This window comes from Limulus polyphemus, unplaced genomic scaffold (genome assembly GCF_000517525.1).
Source record: "Limulus polyphemus unplaced genomic scaffold, Limulus_polyphemus-2.1.2 Scaffold1642, whole genome shotgun sequence".
NCBI classification, from domain to species: Eukaryota; Metazoa; Arthropoda; class Merostomata; order Xiphosura; family Limulidae; genus Limulus; species Limulus polyphemus.
In genome coordinates, this window is record NW_013667252.1 from 230,107 (window position 1) to 245,345 (window position 15,239).

The 15,239-nt window shown below is 33.1% G+C and overlaps 1 protein-coding gene across 1 annotated transcript in view; it reads left to right on the plus strand.

Moving 5' to 3' along the window:
* LOC106464413 (epoxide hydrolase 4-like) overlaps positions 1–15,239 on the plus strand; it is an 18,238-nt gene that overhangs the window by 1,288 nt on the left and 1,711 nt on the right. The window contains exons 2-5 of the mRNA XM_013924548.2: positions 5,332–5,456; positions 8,084–8,196; positions 11,074–11,242; positions 13,261–13,412. Coding sequence (XP_013780002.1) covers positions 5,332–5,456; positions 8,084–8,196; positions 11,074–11,242; positions 13,261–13,412 — 559 coding nt within the window. The remainder of the gene's footprint in view (positions 1–5,331; positions 5,457–8,083; positions 8,197–11,073; positions 11,243–13,260; positions 13,413–15,239) is intronic.

The window sequence follows — 15,239 nt, forward strand, 5'->3', positions numbered from 1 at the left end:
TTTGGCTCACTTCTGTAGGTTCTATAACTCAGTACATAGAAAAATATAATCCAGTAAATTTCTTTCATATAGGGTCTAACTGGTATTCTGCGGAATAATTATCTATCCATGATATACCCACACCCTCAAAGTACACATATTTCTAAATTCTAATCAAGGGCTACTTGCAATGTTACAGGTGATGACAAAATGTATACATAAAATGTTGTTTTTCTTGAAATACTAGAATGTGATGCTTAAATAATCTAACAAATCAATAAAATTATAGCCCCCCAGTGGCACAGCGGCATGTCTGCGGACTTACAACGCTAGAATCCGGGTTTTGATACCTGTGGTGGGGAGAGCACAGATAGCCCTTGTGTAGCTTTGTGCATAATTAAAAACAATCAATCAATCAATAAAATTATAAAAGAATTTAAACTATAATCTTTTTTAAATAGAGGAAATAATAAAATCAAAGGAACTGTCATATCGGGAAAAAAAACATTGTATCGAGGTGTAAAATGCTCACTTAGCCATTTTGCTAAAGGTAAAACGTTTATTTACTAACCCCCTGATGTGTGATAAAATGTCCTCAAATTTCGATAGTTTCACCTTTATAAGTTAAAAAAAACACATTTTGGGGTATTTTAAGCTATAAGACGTTGCTACTTAAAGTTAAAAGTGTTGGCATCGTTTAGTTTTAGTTTTCAATTTGCCATTGTTTTCATACTTTACACAAATCTTTTCGCAAATGTTTTTTTTTCAAATTTAATTTTACATTTTTAATTATATGTTAATATTATGCAAGTAGAAACTATCAAACATACATGTGATGACAAAATACAAAAAGTGTTGTTTTTCGTGAAATATTAGAAAAGGATAAACAATTTTTTATATATTGTTATTATAATATTCTTCACTTTTAAAAAATATGTTATTAAAATAATAATTTAGAACACATTTTCTGAAGCAAAATAAATAAGCAAATACTGTCATATAACTGCCATTCAGCTAGGCTTAATCTACTGGACGAATAAACTGTATATCTATCTCAGTATCTGTGTAGCTGTGTACTATTATAATATTTATAATGTAATTTATTTGTTAGCTAAAAGGCACATCACATTAAGATAGGTTAGTCTCAGAATATTTGGGAATGTTACTGAAGGAGAGGCTTTGCAAAATATCTAGATTATAGATTAGATATTGATACGGGTGAGCCAGTCAGTAAGACAAGTAATCTTGCAGTGAAACAGTGAGGCATGAAGAAAATAAAGAGTTGTTTTCTAGTTGGTAGAGTGAAACCTTGTTTACATTTTTGAGTCTGTGTTAGTTATCGTGCATATTGAGTTACTTACAAGTAAGTGGATTTTTATGTTTGAATAGGGCAGATACTGTAGCTGTAAACATAGGATTACAACAAATTACACCTTAATTTCTATTTTTCTTTATAGTACTTAATTTTGCACCTTTATGTCTTTCTTTCCACCCTCCTGTGTTACCTATTTATGGCACTTCATTGTGCTCCAGAGGGGTTTTGTGGAGAGGTTTGTTCTCTTCTTTTCATCACTTTATAGTACTTAATTTTGCACTTTTATGTCTTTCTTTCCACCCTCCTGTGTTACTTATTTATGGCACTTCATTGTGCTCCAGAGGTGTTTTGTGGAGAGGTTTGTTCTCTTCTTTTCATCACATTAGGTTGTACTTTTTCTTTTGCTCTCTCCCTCCTTATTTGGTTCTTCTGCTGTTAGAATGAAATTATTTTAGCTAATGTGTGCTTCCCTTACACTTATCTCTGTCATATTCATGTTATAAGTATAGAAATTGACACTTATCTCTGTCATATTCATCTGGCTCCATTTCTTCACCCATATATTTTCAGGGGTGTTCCTGACTCATTGGAGACCTGGGCTGAGGTGGCCCAGCATCTGTCATCATTGTCTATTATGATTTCTTGTATTTTTCTACCTTGCCATTTTGTTCCTGTTCCTAGACCAGCTGAAGTAGTTGGTTATTTTTGAGGGAATTTTACAATTGCTTCAGTGTTTTTAGTGTTTTAAAATAATTTAAGAAAGAAGTTATAAAGATTTTCTGAGTTTTTAAGTGAACATATACATGAAGAAATGGCATAAATAAAGACGCCCGCGTCATGAAATAAAGCCAAGAGCTAGGAAAATATAGCTAGCTGGTTAAGTGATATTGAGAATCACAAGGGAGTTATGAAAAATGAAGCTACAACAGAGGTGTTGAGAAAAATGTTAGCCATAAGTTTGACAGTGATAAGTTACTGATGCTGAGTTTGTAGTGCAGTAATGGCTACTAAAACGTTTGATAACATTTCAAATCAGAGCTTTGATGCAAGATCTGTTACTCCAGACCAGTGTAATAGTACAAGTGAAAAGGCAACCAGAGTACTCACCATCACAGTAACCAATTACTTGAGAGTTTTGGTTCTTGTTTTTGAATAGCCCGAGCAGTTGCACAAATTGACCAAAAAAGTGTTAGAACTACTTGCGGGTAGTTAGGAATACTACTTGGAAGGTCAAAGGAATACAAAGAAAATATGGTTTAAAAACTCATGTCTGGAGCTAAAAACTAGTTCTCCAGGGCTGATGAAAAGATCCTCAGAAGCTATCTCCAAGGTGTAGTAGTAACAGTCAAAATTAACCCCTCTATGAACATGAAGATCTTCAACCTCTAAAAGAATACTGGTCCAGCTCTGTTATAAGTATAGAAATTACCATCTCTTCTGTTCAATTAATTTAGATTAGTAAAGGATATTAATGTTTATATTAGAAAAATGTACTCTATATATACTGGTCAATGGTGTTAACTAAAAGTAAAGAGAAAAGTTGTGAAAAGTTAATGATTAGTAAACTTTTGACTATTACTGTATGCTATGTGGAAAACTTTAATAAAACTGTTATATTTTGTTCAATGTTAGTCTTGGAACCCGTTTCTTTGTTCTAACTATAAATTACCTTGAGTTAGTGACTTGTGAGCTCCACTTGCCACTGCAATCCTCAAATAAATAAATTTTGTGTAATCGACAGTATAGTCGAAATTCCAACATTTAGCCCTAAGTGTGCTGCCCATTACACTGCTGAATCCACTTATCTCCTTCCATTTCAGGTTTCTGGCCTTTTTCTACTTACCATTTCTCAATGTAAGGGTCATGGCTCATACCATTGGTGACTATCCTGTCTGGTCTGACCCTGTGGGGGACCATCTGTCTCTCTTTGCCTAGCCTATGGTCTCCATTTTCACTTCTTTTCATCTCCTCCCTTTACCATTTTTCCATTTTCTTTCTTCCTCCACCCTCCAGTGGTACAGTAGTATGTCTGCAGACTTACAACACCAGAAAACCAGGTTTTGATACCCATTGTGGGTAGAGCATTGTGCCCATTGTGCAGCTTTGTGCTTAACTACAAATAAACAAACACACTTTCCTCCTCCCTATATTTCCCCTTTATCTTCTGCATCTTAAAAATGTGGTCTCAGATATCTTGGTCAAGAATACCATCAAGAGAGTGTTTACCCTTACACTTAGTTATTACTCTCATCTTTGGTTGTCTTCAAGAAGACTGGGAACTAGTGTTTGGTTATCAACCTGTTATCTCTCCACTAGTTTCTTATCATCTATCAGTTCCCTATGGAGGGTTTCTTTTCTCTCCAGTGGTCCTGTTCACTCAGACTGTAGATGACCAAGGTTGATGTTTTGGATACTCTTGGACATTTTGATTGCTCTGTCCTCCAGACATTTTTTTCATTTCATCTATTGGGATTGGGTCTTCTAATTCTTGGAAATTATTTTGAGCATTGAACCTGCTCCTTATCTCTTTAATTGAGCCATGGGCAATTGACCTGCCTTGTTCATGACTTTGGGTTGAGTTTCCATTATTACAAGGATTATTGGTGCCTCCTCACCTCTTGTCAGGAGGACACTTTCTCTTGCATCTGTATTATTCTGTGGAGGCTACTTGGCTGGGCTGACTTGTCAAGCCTTCCAGGTGTTTTCTCTCATGCCCACCATATATTTGGTACATATAGGCAAGTACTTCAAATCTCATCTCATTCAGGCCCAGTCTTCACCACTTCACCTATGAACAGTAGAATGTCTTGTCACAGAGATCTATGCTTCTCTTTTATACCTCATGCATGAGGTTCTTTTGCTTTTGGAAACTCTGGCTTCCATCCAACCACTCATTTCGTTAGGCTGCACATACATGCACCTTCTCCAGTATAAATTGAAGGAATACTGGCACATTTCTTGGGATAAATTGTCTGATTGTTATGCCTCCCTTCTACTTTTTTTTTTGAGGAATTCTTGGTGGCCTGACCATACCACCTCTGTTGGACTGGGATGTCTCTGAACAACTACAGGACATTGGGCATATGGGCTCTGGAGGAATATTCATTCCAAGTTACTGTCCTTGAACTTCTTGCTGTCCATCAGACATGCTCTTATTTCCTCCCTCTTCTCGTGGATCAGTTTATCATGATTTACTCCAAAAATTCCATGGTCATTTCTTAGACTAGTTGTTTGGGAGTTATCCATTCCAGCACTGTCTGCTTCCATACATTGGACCTGTTTTCTTGGGCTTACTTCTATCAGGTTCATCTCATGGCTTGTCATGTACTGGGCCTCTGAGCTTATTGGTGGATCATCTCTCTCTCTCGGCTCTTCCTATGGAGTTGTCTCTCCATCCTCAGTCTTTTCATTGGGTTTGCTCCCAGTTGCTCACACTTCTCATTGATACCTTCCCCATTCCTCTCAACACCATTTTTCCCCCTCTTCTAGTCCTCAGTTCCTTTTTCTGTGGTTCTAACAGTTGATGCTGCAGCCAAGACAGGTCTCATTTTTTTCTGTATGCATATTCTCCTTTTCATCTTCTTCCTTGTGACATCACTTTGATATGCAACACTTTTAGTCAGGTCCTGTTAGTGGCACCTGTTTGGCCAGCACAACCCTGATTTTCTCTGCTTTGTCAATTGGCATTCAAACCCATTCTTGGTCTATTCTATTGGAACTATATTTTTAGGTAAGGAAAATGTTCAATTCTTCGTGGTATACAGAGCATAAACATTCCATTATAGCTTTGCAATAAGAAACAAGCAGCTCAATAAAATAATAATGTCTTCTGGTGAGACAGCATTAGGTCTAGGGACTTACAATGCTGAACTCTGAGGTTGTATTCCCTTCAATGGACACAGCAGCTAACCCAATGTGGCTTTGCTCTAAAACAAAAAAAATAATCACTTAAAAGAAAACTGTAATATATAAATATCAAATTCAAAATGTATTTTAAGTATTCCTTATAATTGATACATTTGTATTTTTTTTTCAAGAACCTAAAAATTCATTATGTGACAACGGGAGATATAAAAAATCCCCTGATGTTGTTGCTTCATGGATTTCCAGAGTTTTGGTTTTCTTGGCGTTATCAACTGAAAGAATTCTCTAAGGACTACTGGTAAGTCATTGCTTTGGTTTGTATAGAGTTTTTATTTTCTTGGTGTTATCAACTCAAGATATTCTGTAAAGATTACTGGTAATTTTTTTCTTGGAGTAATCAACTGAAACAATTCTCTAAGGACTGCTAGTAATCAGTGGTTTGGTTTATCAAGGTTTAGATTTTCTTGGCATTATCAACAATTGAAATAATTCTCTAAGGACTATTGGTAAGCCATTAATTTGATTTGTATAGTGATTTGGTATTCTTAGTGTCATAAACTGAAATAATTTTCTTATGGTTACTGGTAAGTCACCAGTTTTAATTTGTCCAGAGTTGTTTTTTTTTTTTGGTGTCATCAGCTAAAATAATTCTCTTACAACCACTGTTATCTAGGGTTTTGATTTTCTTGGTCTCATAAACTGAAATAATTCTGTAAGGCCTACTGGAAAAACATTGATCTGTTTTTTCCAGATTTTGGTTTTCTTGGGTTCATCAACTGCAAGAGTTTTCTTAGGACTACTGATAAATCAACAGTTGGTGTATTCAGGATTTTTCTTTTCTTGATGTCATCAACTAAAATAGCTGTAAGGATAACTGATAAGGCATTGGTTTTGTTTTGTTGAGAGTTTTGGTTTTCATGGTGTCATGAACTGAAATATTTCTCTAATGATTACTGTTAGGTTATTGTTGTTTTTTTTTCAGAGATTTGGTTTTGTTAGCATCATCAGTTGAAAGTATTCTGTAGTAGTCATTTGTAAGTCATTAGTTTGGTTTGTCCAGAGTTTTGATTTTCTTGATAATCTCAACTGAAAGATTTGCTAAGGATATGGATGCACGGGTACCTGGACAGATATTCGGCCCCGGACGGGTATTGAGCTACCTGGTAATACTCGGCTCAGGAAAAGTGTCGAAGTTAGGCATCTAAGCCCTAATCTTTGTGGCAACTAATGCAGTACTGAAAGTGACAGTCAGTAATTGGTTTAGTTAACGTGTTCTGAGCAACAAAATCTGACTGCCTTCTGAAAGTCGGGAATTCAGAAAACAATATGGGTTAATAACAGGCATGGCTTGAGAAGTTGGGGCTAGGCATTGAAAGTTGAAAGTAAAACTTGAATGTTCTGTTGGTGGTTATTGGGTTAAATGTAATAAACGTCAATTTTGTTTTCTTGGAAATCTCAACTGAAAGAATTCTGTAAGGATTACTGGTAAGTCATTAATATGTTTTTTTGCAGAGTTTTGTTTCCTTAAAAACTTGAAATAAAAGAATTCAATAAGGACTAGTTGTAATTTCTTGGTTAAATTTTCTTGGTGTCAACAACTGAAGTAATTCTGTAAGGACTACTGTTAAGCCATTGTTTTGGTTATGTAGACAGAGCATCAGTGTTTTAATACATAAATTCTGTTTTACAATGTTTGCTATTTGCCACTTTCCTTCATAGGCAGTTTTGTTTTGTGCACAAATGTTAAAATTAATATTTAATGTTTCTTATGTGACTGCATTATTTGTGCTTAGAAGTGGGTATAAATAAAATTCTTAGTGTGTGTGTATATATATCATAAAAATAAGATTTTTAAAAATGTAAATGTACTTGTAAACACTATAAATGACTGGACACCCACAACAAAGCAGTTTTTATCTTTATTGTTATAAGACAGTACCATAGACATATATAATAAACTATGAGGTTGAAGCAGTATCAGTTTGTAATTGTAACTAATACAGTACTATGGACTTATTTAATTATTAAAGGTTTGGCAATACAGCAGTATGATACAAGTATTGTATTGTGAAACTGTGATACGATTGTATCAATACATCATCTGATATGATACAATTTATATATCTTCACGAACTTTGGCAAGCTTTCATTAAACACAAGTCTTTTGTACAAAAAAAATCTGAATTTCTAATAAAGTATTTTTGCTAAAAATTAATGATTCAATAAAGGAAGATGAGTATTGAGTACTACATGTTGTCTTCATTTTTTTTATCAAAAACATTACATGCAAGGTAACATAACAAATTAACAACAACAAAATAGATAGACAGATATTAATTTGTTTATTTTACTTCTCTTGCCAACTTCTATTTAGTTGATGAAACCTGAGAATTTGAGAAAAACACTGTAAAGAGTGAAGTACTTAAATAAGACAATGTTAGTAATATAGATAATAAATTACAAACAAGACTGTCAAAGTTTATAGCAAACTGTTGGTAAGACGTCTAATAATTATCTATTGTCATTGTAAGTAATACAATATGACATATTTCTGAACAGTTAACTATTCTTCTTCATGAAGAAGAAGAATAGTCAACTATTTGAAAGTGCTCAAGTTTTGGGTCTCATTTGAAAACATTACAACTTTTGTAGGTGATCCTGTGTGCTAACTTCTTAACCAGAATGTAATTCTGAAATCACACTTGAAGCAGTGAAACATTGTCATTTAACTAACACAGTACCATGGACTTCTAAAATCACTTGCAGGCTTGCTGCTATACAGTGTAGAATAAAATATAAGAATACTGAGGTCTTTGTAAGGTCACTGTTTGAATTTAATGTTATGTTGTATTTAGTATGTGGCATCATATAAATAGGTAGTCTTGGATATGAGGAATTCTGATGAATTATATTTTTAATTCATAGGCTTGTGGCTATTGACCTGCCTGGTTATGGAAATTCTGAGAAACCCAAAGGGATTCAAGCATATACATCTGATGAATTGACTTTGTGTTTAAAAGAATTGATTGTAGCTTTAGGTAAAACGTTTTTAGTTCATAACTTGTAAGCTTTTATAACTATAATGCATTGTTTTTTTTATCAAGAACCACAGGTTTATTTTTAATTTAATTTCCATGCACTGCAAGGAACTCAATTGTTATTCAGTCAGTTGAATACAAAAGGCACGAAGCATGAACTAACTTCCAAAAGTATAATAGGTATTTTCATGGTGAGAGCCAGCATCTTAACTTAAATCCCAGTATATTGCCAGGATTAACATGAAACCAGTTCCCTTTTTAAGCTTGTATCTCCTATTAAGAAGTCCACTCTTCATTGGTACAATAGAATATCAAAAATATCAGTGAGTTATCAGTAATGTGATACTTTAATAAACAGAAAAACTAACACACTTGTGAAACCTGTTAAAGATTAATGCATTTCACAGATAGCGATGGTAGAAATTGGGCTGAAACTGTGAAACATGGTTCTATGAGTAAATGTTTTTTTAATTAGGCCTAACCCTCATCCTATGAAAAATAAAAAGTAGGTTTGGTTTAATTAATTACTACAATGAAAAAAAGCAAAAACATGCACGAAGTAAAAAGCTCAGAGACTTTAATTTTTTTAATACCTAATTCTCAGTATGTTCAGTGCTAGGTTAGTTCATTAATTAGAATGTTGATTATACATATATATTGTTGCTATGGTTATCTCATTTCTACAGTGCAGGTTTATACTCTCTTGGTCCAATGAATACAAGGTCTGACTATTGTTTTGTTTTTTTTTGTTTATTTGGTGTCACTTCAGTCTAATGCAACTATGTCTATATGATTGATACACAGTCTCTCTCTTGTTTTCTCACTTTGACTAGATGGTCATAAGTAGGTCACCACATGAATTTGAATTTTCAATGAACCACCAAATTCATCAGTTCAGCTTGGGGATTGGCACAAACTAAACCATTTTTTCTCTGTCAGGTCCTATTCTCCCACAAAAAATAGCAAATTGAAAATATAAATTCAATGTCATACCATGTTTCTTCAAGGGAACTGTGTTTAATCTTCCAAAGGTTCAGCATGACAATTCTATAAAACATACTGTAGTAGGCAGGCTTATTAAGAGCATCAAAGTATGTATTTTTACACTGATGAAGTCATATCACTTTCTTAAAAGGAATTCCACATAGAAAGGGTTCCACAGAAATATGGTTATAGCCATTCAGTGCAGAATAGGGCAGTGGTGTTCTGTAGGTTTAGACGAAATGCTATCCTCCAGTATGCAATACACACCCACAAAGGAGTGAGATGTCAAATTTCAGTTTACCCCTTCGATTGGGAGCCATCATCCTACCCCCAGGTTGATGTCGGTACTCCATGGCTGGGTTTTGGAGTTAGAGTAGAACCAATCAACATAAGTCATCACACATGTTTATGGTTCTTTATGTACCTCCCTTGATCATAATCCTTCTGTGTTATGGGTTACAGTGGAGGTAAGGGGGTTTGTTCTGGTTCTGTCCTTTTTGCTATCACTCATTATATCTTATTCTGAGGATGTTATTGTTTTTTGAATGGTTCTGGTCAGTTTTGCTATTGGGGGAGTTGACTTGTATTATATAGACATCCATTTGATACTGGATGTTGGGTCCCTGGATCCGATAGATCTAAGATAGCATGTGTCTTGCTCAGGAGTCAGAATGGTTCTAGATTCCTCTCGGTCTTTTGAACTTGAGGTGAAGACAGATTATCCTCATCCTACCCACTTGCTTGGATGTCAGTTCCCAGCTGGATGGGTTTTGGATGTAGTTGAATTACCGAGTATGGTCCATCACACCCTAACCACTCCATGCCTAGAGGCACATCCATTGTTTTACCCAATTTTATACTTTGTGGGATGGAGTTGCATATATATTTACATGGTTAGGATCACTATCCTGCCATAATTCTCTCCCACTTGGATGTGCTCCTCTCTTTTTTTTTTTCTTATCTACTACACATTTCACGGGTGGGTGAGGAGTACACCTGGTTCAGAAATGGTGCAGTTCCCCTCATCAGGTCTTTGGATTTGACTCTCTCATTTTCAGGGGTATCCTTCGGATGCTTTTGGGGGGGTACTTCTTTCAATCCCTTGCACTGATCTTGCCACCTAATCAATGTGGGATTCTAGCTAATCTTGTGAGCGAAGGGAAGTACTGTATTGGAAGTTATAATTTTCCTATGCTGAAAATGTATTTCCAATAGGTAATTACCTCTTCTCACACTTCCCGTCCTTCTTCCCCACTTTGCTCTGGTGCTTATGTCTTCTGCCAAACCTTGAAGTAATAATTTGGTAGAGGCATATAGAGGGAGTCACATCTGTCATGTGAGTATGTCATTCTCCTGTTGGTGTAGAAGTGACGCAAGATGATTTACATGAGATACATGTTGGAATCATTTGATTCCAATAGGGAGGAGCAGAAGGCTTGTGGCATGCGTAAATAAACAATTTGCATATAGAGGGCAGCACAGGACAAGAATAGCTAATGTCATGAGATGAGATAAGTAACTATCAGAAAAATGTTTTCAGTATAGGAAAACTATAATGTTCTCATTTTGTTTGAACAGTTTCAGACAGATTAAAAATATAAGTTGAGACTAAAATCTGGGGCTTTTGTCCTTGTGGTGAACAGAGTGGAGATAACCCATTTTTTTAGCTTTTCACTTAAAAAAACAACAACAATATCAACTTCATGACAGCCATTTTTATATAATGAGTTGGCTGTTTATCATTATCTTTCTGATGTGCATTTAATTTTAACTTACGTTTAATCTTGGAAAACAACTATATTTGCAACACATTTTTCAGTTTTTTTCCAATAAGCTGTAACATTTTTATTTGTATTAATGTGACTTATGTAAGTGTTCTTTTTCCTGCTCTAGGCCGGCAGAAGGCCATTGTTGTTGGTCACGATTGGGGTGGTATTTTAGCCTGGTATCTAGCTGGAAATTATCCTGATGTTGTTGATAAACTGGTTGTCATGAATGCTCCTCATCCTGGTCATTTTGAAAAAGTTTTGTTTTCCAGCCTAAAGCAATTCCTCATGTGTTGGTAGTGTGATTTTGTTATTTTTCTTGTTTTCTTGCATATAGAACAGTTTAATGCTTCACATTACTTTTCAACGTAATTAAATGTTAAAAATAAGTTTTTATATTGTTCAGAAAATTTGTGGTTTGCTCTCTTAATGGTCAAGTCCATGGTTTCAGTTGTAACAGTGCAATATTGATATTTAAGAGAATAACATCTTCTAAACTAATTTCATGTCTTGAAATAATGATTAGACATAGCATTACAATTTTAACAACAGGTTTTGCTATATTGTCTTGTAATTTCTAAACGATTGTTAGAATTTGACATTGATTCATCAGATGGAAAGCGAAATTTTATAATAAATATTAAAAACACGGTAATACTGAAAAACATCTGTAATTACAGAATTTTCAGAATTTCTTCAAATTCCATTATTGGCTTTAAAACCACAAAAAATTAATTCACAATATTCTATGTACAAGAAACAATAATACCTATTGAGCAAGTAGTTTTCATATTCAATCAGAAATTTAGAAAGAACAGATTTAAATGGTAACAATGTAATAGAATGTACAATAAAACATGTGGCATACACATATTTAACAAATAACACTGCAAAGAGAAAACATTATAATTATAAAGAAATCCTTAAATGTAAGTATAAACATTGCATCTTTAAAATAATGATAATTATCAAATAAAAAACACCGAGGAATTGATGTTATTGTTTAGTATTGGGTGATCATTGAAAATGGAGAGGCTTTCTTTAATAAAGAGTTTGTAATCTGTGGTTCTGGAGGTGAGTATTTAAAAATTTTTAAGAAGTGTGGGGTGGTTGTTATTCTCACTGTGCAATCAGATACAAGACGAAGGTGGATTAGTTTGCTTATATCTGCTTCTAGCTGAAATTACTGTGTGCTCATGTGCACACATTTGTAGGTTACATATAGTTTTACCAAAATAGGTAGCTTTACAATTTGTATATGATCCATGAGTGCAGTGTATAGGAATGGGTAGAGTGTCTTTGGTTTTAAAGATATTTTTAATTCTAAATGTTGATTGAAATACTAAATGTAGCTCAATTTGTGGGTAATATGTTTTAATTATATTTTGAATTTGGGATTTAAGTTTAAAACTTTGTTTGCCAATAAAAGGGGTGATAAGAACTAGTGGATATTTTGAGACAATGTGTGGATTTTTGGTAGGTTCTGTTTTATTTGTTAAAATTTTTATGGGATGGAGTGTAAAATATCCACATTGGGAAACAAAGTTTTAAACTCAAATTCCAAATTTAAAAATAATTAAAACATATTATCCACAAATTAAACTATGTTTAGTATTTTTGTCAACATTTAGAATTAAAAATAGGTTTAAAACCATAGACACTCTACCCATTCCTATGTGTTTGTGGGTCATATACAAATACACTTGTGGTAACTGTAGAGCTGCCTAAATTAGTAAAACTACATGTAACCTATAAATGTTTGCAGATGAGCACATGAGAATTTCAGCTAGAAGTGGATATAAACTAACTCATTCATCCAAGTCTTGTATTCGATCGTACAGTGAGAAGAACAACCACCCCATAATTCTAGAAAACTTTAAAATTCTTGACTCTGGAATCACAAATTATGAATTCTTTATTAAAGAAAGCCTCTCTGTGATCACCCAACACTAAATAATAACATCAGCTCCTCCCTGTTGTCATTAACTTATCAGTTCCAGATTCTCAGTGTTTATACTTATATTTAAATCTTTCTTTATAATGTTTTCTCTTAACAGTTAATTTATCATATATTCCATTTTAATGTTACTGTTTAAATCTATTCTTTCTAAACTTCAAACTGATTAGGAAAACTACTCACTCAATAACTAATGTTGTTTTTTTGTAGTTAGAAATTGTGAACTAACTTTTTGAGGTTTTGACGTTGATGGTGGAATTTGAAGTGATTCCAAAATGTTTGTAATTACAAGTGTTTACCATGTTTTTAATATCTATTGTTAGTATTATTTATTACTTAAAGATTTCATCTTTGCAGGTATATTTTTTTCTTCCAACTTCCCTTGCTGCCTGAATTTGTCATTCAAGGGCGAGATATGATCATTTTTGATGAAGCTTTTAAGAAAGATGGTCAACCAATATGGTCAAGTGAAGAAATTGAAGCTTACAAATATACCTTCTCTCGACCTGGTATGTTTCAGTAAATACTAAATTAGTAGCTAAGAATATAAAGACTGACATTGCACAAATTATGTAAGAATTAACAAAATAATAAGCCAAAATACTAAATCATTAGCTAAGAATATAAAGATTGACATCACACAAGTTATGTAAGAATTAACAAAATAATAAGCCAAAATACTAAATCATTATCTAAGAATATAAAGACTGACATCACACAAGTTACGTAAGAATGAACACAATAACATACCAAAATACTAAATTATTAGTTAAGAATATAAAGATTGACATCACACAAGTTACGTAATAATTAACACAATAACATACCAAAATACTGTGCAATTAGCTGAGAATATAAAGACTGACATCACACAAGTTATGTAGGAATTAACAAAATAATAAGCCAAAATACTAAATCATTAGCTAAGAATATAAAGATTGACATCACACAAGTTACATAAGAATTAACACAATAACAAACCAAAATACTAAATCATTAGCTAAGAATATAAAGACTGACATCACACAAGTTACGTAAGAATCAACAAAATAATAAGACAAAATACTAAATCATTAGCTAAGAATATAAAGATTGACATCACACAAGTTACGTAAGAATTAACACAATAACATACTAAAATACTAAATCATTAGTTGAGAATATAAAGACTGACATCACACAAGTTATGTAAGAATTAACACAATAACATACCAAATTACTAAATCATTAGTTAAGAATATAAAGATTGACATCACACAAGTAACGTAAGAATTAACACAATAACATACCAAAATACTAAACAATTAGTTGAGAATATAAAGACTGACATCACACAAGTTACGTAAGAATTAACACAATAACATACCAAAATACTAAATCATTAGCTAAGAATATAAAGATTGACATCACACAAGTAACGTAAGAATTAACACAATAACATACCAAAATACTAAACAATTAGTTGAGAATATAAAGACTGACATCACACAAGTTACGTAAGAATTAACACAATAACATACCAAAATACTAAATCATTAGCTAAGAATATAAAGATTGACATCACACAAGTAACGTAAGAATTAACACAATAACATGCCAAAATACTAAATCATTAGTTAAGAATATAAAGAATGACATCACACAAGTTACGTAAGAATTAACACAATAACATACCAAAATACTGAGCAATTAGCTGAAAATATAAAGACTGATATCACACAAGTTACGTAAGAATTAACACAATAACAAACCAAAATACTAAATCATTAGCTGAGAATATAAAGGCTGATATCACACAAATTATGTAAGAATTAACAAAATGGTAAGCCAAAATACTAAATCATTAGCTAAGAATATAAAGACTGACATCACACAAGTTACGTAAGAATTAACACAATTACATACCAAAACACTAAATCACTATCTATGAGTATAAAGACTGACATCACACAAATCTGGCTGAATATTTCAATTTAACAAACATGTATATTATTATTCCTCTTTTACTACAATGTAAAGTTTTATTATTATGTAAAAGAAAACTTATTTTGTTTTTATTCTGCTTTCAGTATTTTCTTAGTGTTATGATTTTTACATCAGGTGTTGAAGTTATGACAGTGATTGATTGATTGTTTTGCTTTTGGTATGACATTTTCTTCTCTCTGTGTAAAAAATAACATAATGTGGTTAAAAATATACACCTGAAAAAAAGTTAAGCACCCCCAAATATTTTTCAGGATTGCTTATTGAAAATAAGGTTTAATTTTCATGATGTTGAGCAATGTTCGTAATTTCAAACATAATTAAAAGGATGTGAGCGTTCAGGTGTGACATTT